Raw genomic sequence first — 18,019 nt, 5'->3', positions numbered from 1 at the left:
TACTAGAGCTAATAAATGAGTGCAGCAAGTTGTCAGGTTACAAGGTCAACACTCAAAAATCTGTAGTGTTTCTATACGCTAGTAATAAACAATCAGAGGGGAAAATCAAGAAACGAATTCCATTTACAATTGCAACCAAAAGAATAAAATATTTAGGAATGAATTTAACTAAGGATACAAAAAGCATATATAAGGAAAACTACAAGAAATTGCTAAAAGAAATCACAGAAGACCTAAATAAATGGAAGGGCATACTGTGGTCACGAATTGGAAAACTAAATATACTTAAGATGTCAATTCTACCTAAATTGATCGATAGATTCAATGCAATACCAGTTAAAATCCCAAAAACTTACTTTTCAGCAATAGAAAAACCAATGAACAAATTTATCTGAAAGGGCAGGGTGCCCCAAATAGCTAAAAATATCCTGAGAAAGAAAATGAAGTTGGAGGTCTCATACTACCTGACTTTAAGGCGTGTTACGAAGCTACCATGGTCAAAACAGCCTGGTACTGGCATAAAGATAGATATACTGACCAATGGAATCGAAATCAGTGTTCAGATATAAGCTCTCTCATCTATGGACAGTTGATCTTTTATAAGGCAGTTAAGCCAACTCACCTGGGACAGAACAGTCTCTTCAATAAATGGTGCCTAGAGAACTCGATATCCACATGCAAAAGAATGAAAGAGGATCCATATCTCAACCCTATAAAAAATGACTCAAAATGGATCAAAGACCTGAACATTAGATTTAAGACCATAAAACTTTTAGAAGAAAATATAGGGAAATATCTTATAATTCTTATAATAAGAGGTGGCTTCGTAGATCTTACACCCAAAGCATGAGCATTGAAGAAAGAAATAGATAAACGGGAACTCCTCAGAAGTAAACCCTTCTGTGCATCAAAGAACTTTGTCAAGAAAGTAAAAAGACAAACTACACAATGGGAGACAATATTTGGAAATAATATATCTGATGAGGGTCTAGTATCCAGAATATATAAAGAGATTGTTCAACTCAACAATGGAAAGACAAACAACCCAATTACAAAATGGGCAAAAGACATGAGCAGACACTTCTCAAAGAGGAAAAACAAATGGTAAAAAGGCTCATGAAAAGATGCTTAACTTCCCTGGCTTTTAGGGAGTTGCAGATCAAAACCGCAATGAGATATCATCTCACACCCACCAGAATAGCCATTATCAATAAAACAGAAAATGACAGGTGCTGGAGAAGATGTGGAGAAAGAGGCACACTTATCCACTGTTGGTGGGAATGTCAAATGGTACAACCACTGTGGAAGGCAGTTTGGTGGTTCCTCAGGAAGCTAATTATAGATTTGCCATATGATCCGGCAATAACATTGCTCAGTATCTACTCAGAGGACATGAGGGCAAGAACACAAACGGACATTTGCACACCAATGTTTATAGTAGCATTATTTACAAATGCCAAGAGATGGAAACAGCCCAAATGTCCATCAACAGACAAGTGGCTAAACAAGCTGTGGAATATACATGCGATGGGATATTATGCAGCTGTAAGACAGAATAAAGTTATGAAGTATGTAACAACATGGACGAATCTTGAGAACATTGTCCTGAGTGAGATAGCCAGAAACAAAAGGACAAATACTGTATGGTCTCACTGATATGAACTAACATTAATGAATGAACTTGGAGAACTTCAGTTAAGAATAGAGACCATTAAGAGATAGAAATAGGGTAGATATTGGGTAATATGAGCTGAAGGGATACAGATTGTGCAACAGGACTGATTGTAAAAATTCAGAAATGGATAGCATAATACTACGTAACTGTAATACAATAGTGTTAGTACACTGAATAAAGCTGAATGTGAGAATGATAGAAGGAGGAGGGCTGGGGGCACAAATGAAATCAGAAAGAAAGATAGACGACAAAGACTGAGATGGTATAATCAATAATAGTGACTAAATGTAGAAATTAAAAATGTTTTTGCTTGAGGAAGAACAATGGAATGTCAGTATTACAGGGTGTTGAAAACAGATGATAATTCATATTCTAAAACTTTAACTTATGTGTGAGACTAAAGCAAAAACTGTTTATTTGGTACAAAATTTATATTTTGACTAGTGCATTTCCTAATATAACTTATGTGGACAGATTAACTGAACACCATAAGTATATGGAACCTTGAGTAGGGGATGAGGTTTTGTAGGTTTGTCCAGAGGGATGCCCTGATAAATCCCAGAGTTCTTTGAACAGTGAATGAAAAGCATTTACAAAGTCCCCTTGGAATGGTGAGAAAGAGGGAAAATTCGACTTTCCCATTTGGAGAAGGGCTGATATTCTCACAAGCAGTGGGGACAACAAAATCAATAGGCTGAACCCTTAATCGTGGGGTTTGTTCATATGAAACTTATCCCCAGAAAAGATAGGCTAAGCCTATTTGAAATTAGGCCTAAGAGGACCACGATAGCTCAGCAGGCAGAATTCTCACCTGCCATGCTGGAGACCCCGGTTCATTTCTGGTGCCTGCCCATGCAAAAAAAAAAAAAAAAATTAGGCCCCAGGAATCTCTTTTGTTGCTCATATGCGGCCTATCTCTCAGTCAACAGGGCAAGCAAACTCATTGCCCTCCCCCTCTCTACATGGGACATGACTCCCAGAGGTGTAAACCTCCCTGGCACCACGGGACACAAATCCTAGGGTGAGCTGGGACTCAGCATCAAGGGACTGAGAAAACCTTCTTGACTGAAAGGGGGAAGAGAGAAATTTGACAAAATAAAGTGTCAGTGGCTGAGAGGTTCCAAACAGAGTCGAGAGGTTATCTTGGATGTTTTTCTTATGCATTGCATAGATAACCCCTTTTTAGTTTATAGTGTATAAGAGAGGCTGGAGGGAAGTGCCTGAAACTGTAAAGCTGTGTTCCAGTAGCCTTGTTTCTTGAAGATGATTGTGTAATGATATGGCTTTCACGATGTTTGTGATTTTGAAAACCTTGTTCTGATGCCCCTTTTATCTATGGCATGGACAGATGAGTCAAAAATATGGACTCAAAACAAATAAATAATAGGGGGAACAAGTGTTAAAATAAACTGGGTAAAGGGAAGTACTAGTGGTCAATGAGAGGGAGGGGTAAGGGCTATGGTATGTATGAAGTTTTTTTTCTTTTTATTTATTTTTCTGGAGTGATGTAAATGTTCTGAGAAATGATCATGGTGATGAATATACAACTGTGATGATATGATGAGCCATTGATTGCACACCAAGTATGGAATGTTCATACATTAAAAATATTCACGTTGTATGTTGACTGGTTTTATTAATAAAATTTTTAAAATATATAATCCAAACAATGAGAAAAATGTATATATATCCTGCTTAAACAGACGCAGTTCCCTATAAATTCGTTGTACCTAAAGAAGTTGGCAAATGAAGGATTATGGAAACTGGAAGAGTCGAAAGCTCCAGGAATCATTTCGTCCAAAAAACAACTATTGAACTAACAGGCACTGCCTGAATCAACAATTTTGGAACTCTGGGGTCCAGTAGGGCATTCGCACCATCCAGGGAAGAGCCGGAGGAAAAGATGGTAAGTGGTGGTAGATATTGGTGAATTTCACCTTCCCTATAGTGTCTGTCCACCCCCACCCCCAACCACGTGGCAGGCACCAGTGGAGAACTGCAGCCAGGGTTCTGATGCCGCTTGCTGGGGCCAGAGTGGGTGAGAAGGGCCTTGCCCTTCAAAGTCGTGGGATGTGTGGTCTGATCACTGATAACAGCTTTTGATCAGCCACTTGAGATTGTGTCGGGCAGGGCTGCATGGAGGGCAGTCACTGTTTCAGCCCCCCTCAAGCAAGAGTGCAGAGAGTCTTAAAGAGACAGTACTTCAGTTTTTTCACCTTCTGTTCTATTTTCATTCCCTATTTGGGAGCAGAAGTATGGGGAAGTCACAAACTGATTGCTCTAATTCTCAACAAATAAGCCTAGCAATCCCAAGGAATGTAGAATCCTTTAAAAAATGCAACCAAATGGAATCCAACATTGTATTTAAAAGATTATACACCACAACCAAGTAAGATTTATCCAAGGAATACAAGGATGGTTTGACATGAGAAAATCAATCAAGTACTATAGCATGTTAACAGAATCAAGGAAAAAATACATGATCATCTCATTTGAAGCCAAAAGACATTTTGCAAAATCCAACGTCCTTTCATGATAAAAACCTACAGAAAATTAGAAAAAGAAGGGAACTTTCTCAACTTGACTAAGATTTAAATCTCAGAACAGACGTAGTAGTCAGTGATGAAAGACTGAAAGCTTTCCCCTAAGATCAGACACAAGACAAGAATGCCTTCTCTCACCATTGTTATCAAACATTGTACTGAAAGTTTTATCCAGACCAATCAGGCCAGAGAAAGGAAAGAGAGTATTCAAACTGGAAAGGAAAAAATAAAGGTATCTGTATCCATAGATAAGATTATCCTAAATTTAGAAAATCCCAAAAGAACTGGCAAGAAAACTACTAGTATTAATACACGAATTCTGCAATTTCACCATACAGACAAACTAATCCAAAATGGATCAAAGATTTAAATTTTAAGAGCTAAAACTACAAAACTCTTACAAGAAACCAGGGAAATATCTTCAGGATCGTGTATTAGGCAATATTTTCTTAGATTTTACACCAAAAGTGCAAGTAACAAAAGTAAAAGCTTTTATCATCAAAGGATATTATTGAAAAAGTGAAAGGACTACCCACAAAACAGCACAAAATAATTGGGAAAACATATTATCAGATAATACATAGTATCAAGAATATATAAAGAATGCCTACAACTCAGCAGTAAGAAGACAAAAAACCCAATTAAAAACGAGGAAAATACGTGAAAGAATTTTTGAAAGAAGATATCCAATTGTTGATAAGCATAAGAAAAGGTGCTCAGCATTATTAGACATTACGAAACAAATGAAAAATACAATGCGATACCACTTCATACGCATGTGAATAGCTATTAAAAAAAAAAAAAAAAACAGAGGACAGGCCATGCTGGTTCAGCAGGCAGAGTTCTCGCCTGCCATGCTGGAGACCTGGTTTCAATTCCCGGTGCCTACCCATGCGAGAAAAAAAAAATCCCAAAACAAAAGACTACAAGCATTGTTGAGGCTGCAGAGAAACAGGAACCCTCATGCACTATTGGTGGGATGTAAAAGGGTGCAGGCACTGGAGACGACAGTTTGACAACGCCTCAGAAAACTTGAACAACAATTACCAAGTGACTTGGAAATCCTACTTCGAGGTATATACCCCAAAGAATTGAAAGCAGTGATCAAACACTTTTATACCATGTGCATGGCAGCACTACTCACAGTAGTCAAAAGCTGGAAGCAACCAAGGGCCCATCAACGGATGAATGGATAAACACAATATGGTAACTTTAAAAGGAATATTATTCAGCCACAAAAAGGGCAAAAACCAAGAGAAAATTAAGAAAGGAAGGGGACATTCTCAGCATGACTAAGATTTAAAGCTCAGAACAGACATAGTATTCAGTGGTGAAATACTGGAAAGCTTTCTGTTCTGATACATGAGACAACAAAAATGAAACTTGAAAACATTGTGATGAGTGAATTAAGCCAGACACAAAAGGACAGATATTGTAGGATTTCTCTCATATGAAATTCTTTGAATAAGCAAATTCGCAGGAACAGAAAACAGACTGGTGGTTACCGGTGGTGGGGGAGGCACGGAAAGTTATTTCTCAATGGGCATGAGTTTCTGTTTGGGGTGATGATTGTGTTCTGGAAATAAAGGGTGATAAAAGTTACACAATATTGTCCATGCACTTAATGCCACAAGATGCTTAAAATGATTTTTACGTTACATATATTTTACCACAATAAAAAAGTTAAATAAAAAATGAAGTTGCACCAAGACCCAGTGGATTTTTATGTGAGCTCAGGGAAGTTCGAAATCCCACAGTGCTCAGGCACTAACCCACGGTGAGCCTCCCACCTTCCCTCTGAAATAACCATTTGGATGCAAACGGAATTCTGATGAAGACCGGCAGACTCGCGTCCTCGAAGTCTGTGACCCTCGCTCTTCCCCAGAACATAGTGCTGCTTCTGACTCACCAGGGTGGCTAAGAGGGCAGCGAATGGCTTCCGATTAGCCCTTCCTTCTCTAAGTGCTCTTTTCACCCCTACATGGACCTGCGAGTTGGAACTAAACCGGTGGAGTCCATTCCGCGGCTCAGGCTCTGCGGGTTCCTCACAAACCTGGGAGGGGGGATCATTATCAGTTTCCTGCAGTGATGAAAATGCAGGAGGGGGTGTTGTCTGCTCGAGGTTGATAGTGAAGGTAGCAGCCGTTTATTAAATTTAAACCTTTGTCTACCTCCCGCCAGTGTTCTTTCCCAAAGTGTGGACCAGAATTCATGTCAGTTGAAGGGTTGCGGTCAGGAAGGAAGAGGAGGTGTGGAAGCAGAGATGACTCAGAGGTTTGACAGGGAGTGATGGCGGGAACAAAACTGCTCCTTAGAGAAACTAGGAAGTCAGCGAGGGGAACTGTGTGAGAGAAGCAGAACTGCACACCCAGTCCAGGAGGCACGGCTGTGCTTGCCTCTGAGTTACCCATCTCCCCATGCCTCCTTCTCCCCCTGGGGTCAGTGTCCCTGTGATGGCCTCATTGGTGCTAACATTCAGTTGGCAGAGAGGGATCATCCTCAATCCCTCACTCTCTTCTGACTTGTGTACCACCAGCAAACCCACACCGTACTGCCCCCTGACCCTTCTGCTCTGCATCTCCTGCCCCATCGCACACCCCAAGTCCACTGAAGGCTCCTCCCTCCTGTCTGTGCCATAACCACCCGGCTTCCTGGTCCCCCACAGCCCTCAACCCTACTGCACCTCAACCTTCTCATTGGCCCAAGAGTGATCTGACGCTGGCTGAGCTCACGCCATTCAAAATCCTTCCACAGGTCTCCATGTTCCTCAAAGTAAGACTCATGTATCTCTGCCTGACAGCTGGGTCTGAGCTAAACCATGCAGCCCCAGCAAACCAACTCCCCCTTCCCCAGCCAAGCTCATCGCAGTTGATTATGCCTCTCACCTGCCCAGACTCACATGCGCCCTGAATTATTAAACAAGTTTGTGCAGCTGCTTTGGTCAATGTGAACACAGCAACCCTGCTTTGCAACCTTAGAGACTAAGATAAAGACCAGTAAACCTTCCTGCTTCCTTCCACTCACCTGCAAGGGCTTTTGCACAGAATTGTGTAGAGGGAACGAGAGGCACCTGTGTAAACACTTAGGCTGCTGATGTGCACAAAAGCTAGGAGTTAGATGAATGCTGGGGTTTTACTAGTGTCCGCTGTGAATAGATTTCTCCTGGCCTCCATCTCTGCAGAGTGGCTGTCTCAAAACCAAAATCTCTTTATCGTTTCCCTTGCTTAACATCTTCCTGGAGCCGTAAAGATAAAATCCAAAGATGCCGTGTGATCAGGGCCCCGTTGCCACGCAATTACGTGCAGTTCCTTGACCGGCTTGGAGCCTTCCTGGTGCAGGACGCCCTCCCCTCCTACACTCCTGCCCACCCCACTCCCGTGTTGGTCTCTCCTGTCCCCATGGCCCAGCTGCATGGTATCTCCCTGATATGGGGTCTCCGTGAACCTCTGCTTCTATTGTCCTACCACTTGGCGTGCATGTGGCTGAGTTCTCCATCGCTTATGTACTTTCCATGCCTGTCTTCTATGAAGCGGAGTCCAGGAACCCAGGAAGGAATCTGTCTCTTCAAAACGCATCTTCCAGGATGGGCGCCAGGGGTGCCCATGGTTGACGCTCAGCCAGCGTTTGTCTATCGTCTGGCTGATGGAAGGGGGGCGGGAGGGAAGGGACGTGCTCTAGCTCAGCCTCTGCGCACGGCAGGCAGGACTGGACTCAGACCTGGCAGGGAGGTCTCGCGAACCTGCTGTGTCACTGAACACAACTTCCGGGGAAGCAGAGACATACCCTGGGGAGGAACTATGCCCCTTCCTGTGAAGACGCGATGAGGAAACCATCTGCCATTTAACGCAGAGCCTAGGACACGTCCCTCTCAGTGCGGCTGTCCACCCGGCCGGTCTCCGTGGACTTTATAATTCATTTGCATCGCTGGGGCCCATGGGAGGCAGCAGGGTGACTGCGACCCTCACTGCCCTTCTCTGTCTCAGTAAGCAGGGGAGACATGGGGAGGGAAGAGGTGCCCTCCCCACATTAATGTCATGGTCCTACTGGAGACCCCAGGGACTTAGGAAGCCCAGGGAGAGGCTGAGCCTTTGGGGGATGGAGAGAATGTGCTCGTCCCCAGGTCTGACCCATCACTCAGGGGCCCAGACCGTGGAAGGAGCTTCCTTGTGTGGGTGGAGGGACGAGCCCCTCACGGGGACTCTCTTCCAGGGATGTGCAGCGGCCGGTGGGAGCATGTCCAGGCGGGTGAGTCCTCCCCAGACCTCCCAGCCCCCATCTCCTGGCTCAACACAATGAACCCCTGTAGGCAACTGGGGTGGGGGCTTAGCAGATTTGGGCTGAGGGTGACCAGTCTGGGAGGGGCCTTTGAGTGACAGCTGGGCAAACTGAGGGCAGGGGAACCCCTCGACACTCCAGGCCTGACTCCTTTGCAGGGACCCTCCCCAAACCCTCTCTCTGGGCTGACTCAGGCTCCATGATCCCCTTGGGGAGCCCCGTGACCCTCTGGTGTCAGGGGACCCAGCAGGCTGACAGCTACCATCTAAGTAAGGAGGGGTTCTCCAAACCCTGGGATACGCAGACCCCACTGGACTCCAGGGACAAGGTTGGATTCTCCATCGAATCCATGAGCGCACACACTGCAGGGCGGTTCCGGTGTGTCTATCACAGCTCGGGGGGCTGGTCAGAGCCCAGTGACCCCCTGCACCTGGTGGTGACAGGTAAGAGGGAAGAGCCAGCCCCCTCCTCCATGATTCCCTCCTCACGCAGAAAGGAGGGGAGCCTGGCCATCAGGGACCTACTGGGGTGATGGGAGCCCCCCTTTAACACAGCTGCCTTCCTCTCCCTCAGGAGCCTACAGCAAACCCTCCCTCTCAGCCCAGCCAAGCCCTGTGGTGGCTTCAGGAGGGAGCGTGACCCTCTCCTGTGGCTCTCAGTACCTCACGGGCACTTTCCATCTGCTGAAGGAGGGAGGAGCCTCCCCGGCCAGTGCTGTGAAGTCACAGTTCTCTGCTGGGGCGTACCAGGCCCTCTTCCCTATGGACCCCGTGACTGCCCCCCACGGGGGTACCTACAGGTGTTACGGCTCTTCCAGCTCGTACCCTGACGTGTGGTCACTGCCCAGTGACCCTCTGGCCATCGAGGTCACAGGTGAGGGAGTCCAACCCCATCCCTTTTGGGGATCCCACAACGAATGACCTAAGCCAGGTGCCCAGGGAGAGCTGGTGGGGATGGGCGGTCGTGGACGTGAGGCTCCTGGTCCAGACCCAGAGGGCAGAGCACGGGAGCTGCACTGGAGGGAGCGCCCACTGCAGCCACGGTGGACAGTGTGGGAAGCATGTTCCCTGAGGTGCCTGTGCCCCCATCTCCAGGGCTATACCGGGCACCCTCACTCTCGGGCCCACCGGGAACGCTGGTGCTCTCTGGAGACACCCTGAGCCTACAGTGTCACTCGGAGGCCGGCTTTGACACATTCGCGCTGACCAAGGATGAGGAGCTCACAGCCCCCCAGGGCCTCGCCAGGCAGCTCAGCCCCCAGTTCCCCCTGGGCAGGGTGAACAGCACCCATGGGGGCCGGTACAGATGCTATGGTGGACACAGGCTCTCCCCCGGGTGGTCGGACCCCAGTCAGCCCCTGGACATCCTGGTGACAGGTGAGGAGCCCCTGCGCGGCCCCATGTCCAGGTGGTCTTCTCAGGACATGGGCCTGGAGGTCCCCCCCCCCCCCCGTAGGGATGGGTCAAGGGAGACAGGGTCCTGGAGCAGAGACTGAGCTGGGGCTGGAGCAGGGAGACGGGGGAGACAAGGGAGCGAGAGACAGCGATAGAGTAGCACAGACGGCGCCGGGGTGCTAAAAGAGGGGGTCATCACTGAGAGGCCCTGCACAGGGAAGGGCTCCTCAGCTCCAGGTCCAGGGGCCTGGGGAGGGGGCGTCCCCCTCCACACCACAGTGCTCTGCTCTCCTAGGGCTGGACAGGAAACCCTCCCTCTCAGCCCAACCGGGCCCCTCAGTCTCCACGGGAGAGAATGTGACCCTGCAGTGTCGCTCCGAGACGCCGTTTGACATGTTCCATCTGTCCAAGGAGGGGTCAGTAGGTCCACCCCAGTCCCTTCGTGCCTCCAACATGGCTGGGACCTTCCAGGCGGACTTCACCATGAGTCCTGTGGCCTCGTCCCACAGGGGGACCTACAGGTGCTACGGCTCGCGCAGCAAGGCCCCCCACCTGCTGTCAGAGCCCAGTGAGCCCCTGGAGCTCCTGGTCTCAGGTGAGGAGCCCAGACCCCGTCCTCCCCTTGTTACAGGCAGTTCAGGGCCTGTCCCCAGAAGAGCTCTGGGCTGGGAGGGGAGAGGGGCACAGAGGGCTCTGTTGATGAAACTCATGTGAGGGCACAGACACGGCTAATTGACTGGAGGGCACAGCTTGGCCTTGGTCTGAAGGGTCAGGAGAGGCTGCCACAGGCCCCTGCTCCTCCTGCTCCTCTTACAGGCAGCATCTGCGGTCAGTAGCCCCTTCCCCCACCTGGAGGAGGTAGGACGGCTGAGTCCAGTCAGAGTTGCCCTAGCCTAGAGGATGTTGCACCCCCACCTCAGGTCTGGCCCGTGCTCACAGCCTGTCCTTCTCTTAAAATCTTTACAGTAGGGATTCTTTGCAGGGGAGCTAGGGAAGAAGATGAGATCAATGGAGGGCTCTCAAGTCTCAGGGGCCCCAAGATGCTGGTGACCGTGGAGCCTCCAGCGTGCCTGGAGGGCAAGGGGTCAGGCCATGAGGGAGAGACGAGGCCCAGGGGCTCAGTCCCTCCATCCTGCACCCCTGTCTCTGGTCCTGATTTCTGGAGGCCCAGATGTGCTGGGAGAGAAGGGCAGGCAAGCCCCTCGTCCCTCTCCATGGTCCTGTTCCCACACCACATTAGAAAGGGTAACATGTGCACCTCTTATTTCGGGGGTCACGGTGCTTGGAGGATCCCTGAGTGTCATAGCTGACGTTGAGTTGGCTCGGCGTCTCTCGGGATGGAGACTATTCCTGGAGTTCTAGACAAGCCTGTGCTGATTGGCCAAGGTATGAAAGGTCCACCTTTACCAGGGAGTGCCAAGGCCCAGTCAGTTCTGACCTTGTGTGCCGAGGGGCCACTAGGAAAGAGGCATCTGAATGCAGCTTTCCTGCGTCTCTGGGCCACTCCGGCTACGTCCTGTCGCGTCATAACTGTGGTCACCACGTGGGAAATAAGGGAAGGGCAGGGCCATGCCTGCTGGGCCCCCTACCCCATATCTGTGAGCACCAGCCTCTCTGTTTTGTAGGGGCCTCTGTCATATTATGGAGAAGCAAGGACTTTAAAGTCAGGCGCTTGGGTGTGAAGCTCAGCTCTGTTACCACCTACAGTAGGCTCCCTCCGTTCCTCCTCAAGATATGATATCTCCCAGGTTCAGATACCAACTAATTCTGTGGGTGTGAAAAAAGGAAGTAGAAGTTAAAGGTAATTAGGGTTTAGGCATCCTGGGAGCCTGTTGGTCATGCTGAAGCCAATTTAAGGAATGAGTTCAGTGTATTCTGGGGAAAAGAGACAGCTTCCTCAAGACCTCAACTCCCATTGGTTTTCGTAATCCAAGACCATCTGAGCTTTGTATTTTTGGCATAAATACACTTATATGAATAGTATGGGACACCTTATATCAGGAGATCAGGTTTCTCTTTGTCAAACTTGAGTCCCCTTGGAGGGAATTTGGGAGCTTATATGTCAGAATTCTTGTCTAGGGGAAAGTCATCCCAGGTTTGGCACCTCCCTCCTCACAGCCCTGTCCACTCCACTTCCGTGATCTGGAGTTCAGTGGAACTCATTCCACACCTGAGACTGGGGAAGGATGGCATGTTGACCCACCCTCTAGATAAAATCAGAGAAGTTGGAGCAATTGATGAATTCTTCATTTTTAAACCCAAATCCAACTCCAAGCCATGTTGACACTACAACCAACACACATCAAAGCCAGCCATGGCCTCACATCCCTCCCCACCCACCTGATGCAAACATCCTTCACCCTCACTGCATCACTTCTGCCAAGTACCTGCATTTCCTGCTGCTGCGTGTCCCCCTGCAATCGCTGCCTGCCAAAGCCAACTCATCGTTTTATTGCGACTAATGATCTAAGTAAAATCACTCAACATTTGCCAGAGGTCATATGGAAAGAATAAGTTTATCCTCTACTGATGACCCTTTTCCCCCTCTTCACAATCTGACTGCTCAGAGATAGCCTATGTACCTGTATCTCCGTCTACCACACAGTTTCAGAAGTGGCTGTACTGTGTGTAGGTATTCCTTACTTTATTGAGTGATTGATTGATTTTTGTGTAATGGTATATTGCACAGGTAATTTTGCATATACAGTTACATATCTTCATTATCTTATACAACTTTTTCTATATCCTTGTTATCAATTAATTAGGGTAACCCTAGGATCCTTTCTTTGTTTTCCAATATCAAAGTTTTTCAGTTAGGTCGCCCTTAACCATCTAATTTTGTTTCTCAGACCTCATCTGAGGAGCTCTTTCTCACCTCACGTGATACAGACTGCAAAAGAATCTCCCTCAGACCTGAGTTAAGTAATTCCTACACAAAGTATAACATGGAATTTCTTTTATTAACAGAACACAGTTTATAAAATGTATCCCTCCAAATACGGGTTTCCTTTATTGTTTATCTTTTAGGTGATTTTTTTTTATACCCCACCTCCCTGTCTGCCACCCAATTTGAATGAGCAGGTGCGGTTTGTTAATTGTAATAGTTCTTGATCCAAGAAAAAGAGCCTGGCAAAGGTGTGGACATGCCATCATTTACTGTGAAGACAAAGCAGGTAGATGGATAAAATAGAAGTGAGGTAGTGATTTATGGTGCCGATTCAGAGAAGAGAGGGAACTGGCTGAGGTGGAGGAAAGGAAAAGCAGAGCCCACCTTTAACTCCTCTGTGTTCTGTATTCTCAGACAATCTGAAGTCCCACATATTCATCTTCGATCATGTATTGCAAGTTGAGTAAATAATATAGATGCTCATCTCAAGGAGCAGAGTTTGAGTTTCTCTGGCTTAAAGACTCATCTGGTGGCAAAGAGCTTAGTTGAGCATTCACACACATGGGGAAACTTATACACCCTCACCTGAGCTATGGGTCTAAAACCAAAATCCTAGACTCACCAAAACTGACAGGAGGGTTATGGCCACATGGAAGTGCAAGCACTTGAACAAACTGGAGTGGAACATGGGGCCCAGGGAGTTGGGGTCAGCAAGGAGACTCATAGCAATGTTTTCATGAGAAGACAGGAGCGCTAACAGGAAGTAGCTGGTGAGCCTGGTGGCTAAGACGGCTCCAACCATGCATGCCCTGCCCTGCCCTTATCTTAGTAGCTCCTGACCCTGTGAAGCCGTTGCCCACCAACCCCAATTCCTGGAGTTACGATTGACTGGAAATTCCAGCTCGGAGGCCCAGCACAGCAGACGAGGAATTTCCTGTTCAGAGGGTGGGCACATAAACACCCATCCGGGTCCTCAATGTGAGCATGGTCAGTTCTTCCCCCAGCCACTCTCTGTCCTGTCCGCAGATTACACGGTGGAGAATCTCATCCGGATGGCCACTGCTGGCGTGATTCTGTTGTTTCTTGGGAGGCTGCTATTTCAGGCTTGGCAGAGCAGAAAAGATCCAAAGATTTGCCAGGAGGTGAATTCAAGGCGCATCTGAATTGAGTGCTCTCAGATTGAAGATCCTTGGAGAATCCACAGACCTAAAGCTGAGATGAGCCCCTAAGGCTGTGGAGGAAGAGTCAGGGCACGTTCTGCGTGGACTCTGCTGCAGGGCTCGGGGGCGTGAGAACTAAGGCAGGTGCCTGGTGTACCGGGATGAGTTTCTTCACGGGTCTGAGCTTGGACTCCTTGGAAGGGCCTGCTTGCAGGGCAGGCACCAACTGACCACTCAGAATGTGGCTTTTGGAACATGCCGTACATTCCTAGTGGGTACGAGTGTTTGATGTCTCTGGGCTTGAATTCTGGGGTACCAGCTTCTCTCAACCATTTGTACAAGCATTGTGACTTATGGTGAGCACCATAAAGTGATTTCTTCCCCTTTCCTGTGGCTCGTCATTGTGTCTGCGAGGTGCAACCCTAAATAAAAACCTTGAACTTTGAGCCTCAGGTGGCCAGTGGATGCATACCTCAGGCAAAAGCCTCATTCACTCATGTTTCCTACTGAGAGGAGCAAGGTGTCCTTGGCCACCATACGAATTGGGGAAGGGAAAGCCCCTGGCTCAGGTCTAGGACAAACAGAAAGGCATTAAGTGGAAGTTCCCGCCCTGCCCCTGCTCCAGAGATCCCCCGATGCTCCAGGAGTGGGGGCCACACTTGTAATACTAGGGGACAGTCCTTGGAGGCCACCTTTGAAATGTTCCCTCCAGAATCTCTCTCATCTCCATTAGAGGCAGTCACCTGGAAAGTGACGGGGTAACACCGAGTTTCTTAAGTGTCATTGTTGGGAGTCCCCACCTTCGATGGGCGAAATCTTGCTCACAGGCCCCAGTAATCACCAAGTCCCTGGGTGAACAGGCTGTGGTTTGGTGCTGGGTAGCAAAGCCCATTATTGAAAAGATGTGTGGAGGAAAAATACAATTCGCTGGCCTTATTTATGGAGCAGATATTCTGGACCCAGCAGAGTGATGGATGGCCCACATCTAATGCGGTCCCACTCAGCTTGCGGTGTGCTGGAGTGGTGGGGAAACAGGGCGTTAGGGGTAATGCAGAGCAGAAGGCTTGATAATCCAGACGAGGATCCTGGAGAGACCCTACAAGGGCATCCATCAGGAGTTCCACTGCGGTTCAGTAAAAAGGGTTTGTGCCCACACGATGTAAATTTCCAATATAGCTTTGTCCATAAAAGTATTTTGTTTAGTATATTTTTATTCATTGGTTTAATCATTTAATTCCATGAAGATATTCAGGGGGAGAAAGGTCAAGTTCGTGCCGCAGGTACAGAGTTGACTAAGACTATGGAGAAATTCCCGTGGCCTCTGTGGTTCCTCATCCTGGGACCTCCTGAAGTGTCTGCTCCTGCTGACCCTGCCCCTTCCCCAACCTCTCCCCGTCCTTGGCTGCTGGGACAGGAACCTCTGCTTCTTTCATGCCTGCTCCTCCTCCCTCTCCCACACCCGTATGAGGATTTCTCCCAAAGTTGTTATTTCACCATCCACACCTAAGAATCATATTATTGTGAAAGATAACACATGTTCTTAGAATTACAAAAAATTTACAAAATATCTATATCACTTAGGTGGAGATTAAGGATTATGAGAGCTCTTGTCATTGAAATATCATTTTTTTATTGTGGTAACACATAAAATTTCCCATTTTAGCCATTATTAAGTGTACATTTCAGTGGTGTTATGTGCATTCACAATGTTGTGGCACCATCATCACCATCCATTACCAGGACTTTATCATGACCCACCTCGTCAAACCTCTTTATCTGTTGAGCAACAATTTCCCATTCTCTCCTTCCACAGCTCCTGATAACTTCTATCTACTTTCTGTTCCTATGAATTTGCTTGTTCTAGATAGTTCGTGTAAGTAGATTCATACAATATTTGTCCTTTTGTGCCTGGCTTATTCTACACAATGTAAAACTTCCAAAATTCATCCCTATTATGGCATATATCACAACTCTATTCCTTTTTATGGCTGAATAATGTTCCATAGTATGGTGTGGTAGTTAAATTCAGGTGTCAACTTGGCCAGGTGAAGGCACCTAGTTCTGTTGCTGTGGCCATGAGCCAATGGCATGTGAACCTCATCTGTTGCTGATCACATCTGCAGTCGGCTAGGAGGCGTGCCTGCTCCAATGAATGAGTTTGACTTAATTGGCTGGTGCTTAAATGGGAGAGCACAACGTAGCACAGCAAAAGCAGCTCAGCATACCTCATCTCAGCACTCGCAGCTCAGCCCAGGCCTTTGGAGATGCAGAAAGGAATCACCCTGGGGAAAGTTGTTGGAACCCAGAGGCCTGGAGAGAAGGCCAGCAGAGATCACCCTGAGCCTTCCCACGTAAGAAAGAACCTCAGTTGAAAGTTAGCTGCCTTTCCTCTGAAGAACTATACATTAACTAAATAAACCCCCTTTTATTGAAAGCCAATCCATCTCTGGTGTGGTGCATTCTGGCAGCTAGAAACTAGAACATATAGATATATCATATTTTGCTTATCTATTCATCTGATGATGGACATTTGAGTTTTTCTACATCAATCAATTATAAACTATGATGCTAGGAACACTGATGTACAAGTATAAATTTGAGTTCCCGCTTTCAGTTATTTTGGGCATATACCTAGGATTGGAATTGCCAGGTTATATGGCAATTTGAGGAAATAAGAAAATATTTTCAACTGTGGCTACAGGAGCTTACGATCCCCAAAACAATATATAAGGGTTCCAATTTCTCAGCATCTTTGTTGATACTTGTAACTTTCCATTTTTAAGTAATTGCTATTCTAGTGGGTGTTGAAGTGGTATATATTTGTGGTTTTGATTTGCATTTCCTTTACAACTAATGATATTGAACATATATTTTTTTAATTAATTTAAAATTTTTTTAAAATACCAAAAAACACCAAACAAGTGCAAACATTCTTGACTTTTAATCATTCCGTTCTGCATATATAATCAGCAATTCACAATATCATCACATAGTTGCATATTCATCGGCATGATCATTTCTTGAAACATTTGCATCTATTCAGAATGAACATATTTTTTCATGTGTTTTTTGGCCATTTGTATATCTTCTTTTGAGAAATATCTATCCAAGTCTTTTGCACTTTTCAAAACTGGGTTTCTTATATTTTGGTTGTTCAATGATAACAGTTCTTTATATGTTCTGGATATTAAACACTTATCAGATATATGGTCTGCAACTGCATTCTCCTGTTCTTTGGATTTTCTTTTCTCTTTTTCGATAATGCCCTTCAAAATTAAAAACTTTTATTATTTTTAAATAACCCTCTTTATCTCTACCAACTGTCTTTCCTAAAATGTCACTTTGTCTCATGTGAGTATAATACACCAACTTTCTTTTTTTTACTGTGAAAAATAACATATACAAAAAAGCAACACATTTCAAAGCACACTGCAACAATTAGTTGTAGAACAGGTTTTGAAGTTTGGTATGGGTTACAATTCCACAGTTTTACATTTTTCTTCCTAACTGTTCTAAGACACTAAAAGAAATATCAATATGATTCAGCAAGCATATTCATTTGTTAAATCCTATCTTCTCTGTTATTACTCCACTTTCTCCTCTGATCTTTTTCCCAACATTAATAGGTATTTGGGTTAGTCCCATTCTAACTTTTTCATGTTGGAAGGGGATGGCGATAATATGGGATGGGGGATGAAATTAGCCAATATTCTGGAGAGGCTGGTCCCTATGCATCTCTGGACTCATCTGACCTAGAAACCCATCTGGGGGTTGTAGGTTTCTGGAAAGTAATCACAGTGCATGGAACTTCTGCAGAATCTCAGATAAAGCCCTAGGTGTTCTTTAGGGTTGGCGGGAATGGTTTTGGTTGAGGTTTGGCAAACCATGATAAGTAGCAATATCAAGCTGAAGCATACTTGAGAGTAGCCTCCAGAGTAGCCTCTCGACTCTGTTTGAACTCTCTCATCCACTGATACATTATTTGTTATACTTATTTTTCCCTTTTGGTCAGGATGGCATTGTTGATCCCATGGTGGCAGTGCCAGGCTCATCCCTGGGAGTCCTCTCCCACATTGCCAGGAAGA

The 18,019-nt window shown here is 46.2% G+C and overlaps 1 protein-coding gene across 4 annotated transcripts in view; it reads left to right on the top strand.

The window, feature by feature from the left end:
• LOC143658638 (leukocyte immunoglobulin-like receptor subfamily A member 6) overlaps positions 1-14,358 on the top strand; it is a 28,158-nt gene extending 13,800 nt beyond the window's left edge. The window contains exons 1-7 of one of the 4 annotated variants that reach the window (XM_077130782.1): positions 8,007-8,200; positions 8,428-8,463; positions 8,652-8,936; positions 9,067-9,366; positions 9,588-9,869; positions 10,210-10,482; positions 13,801-14,358. In XM_077130782.1, coding sequence (XP_076986897.1) covers positions 8,152-8,200; positions 8,428-8,463; positions 8,652-8,936; positions 9,067-9,366; positions 9,588-9,869; positions 10,210-10,482; positions 13,801-13,937 — 1,362 coding nt within the window. In that variant the 5' untranslated portion in view covers positions 8,007-8,151 and the 3' untranslated portion in view covers positions 13,938-14,358. The other 3 variants (XM_077130781.1, XM_077130785.1, XM_077130783.1) reach the window with 3 other exon arrangements.
• The last annotated feature ends 3,661 nt before the right edge of the window (positions 14,359-18,019 follow it).

Source organism: Tamandua tetradactyla, chromosome 16 (genome assembly GCF_023851605.1).
Source record: "Tamandua tetradactyla isolate mTamTet1 chromosome 16, mTamTet1.pri, whole genome shotgun sequence".
In the NCBI taxonomy this organism is placed as follows: Eukaryota; Metazoa; Chordata; class Mammalia; order Pilosa; family Myrmecophagidae; genus Tamandua; species Tamandua tetradactyla.
Note: the sequence above shows the minus strand (reverse complement) of the source record. Positions and strands in the feature narration are given on the sequence as shown.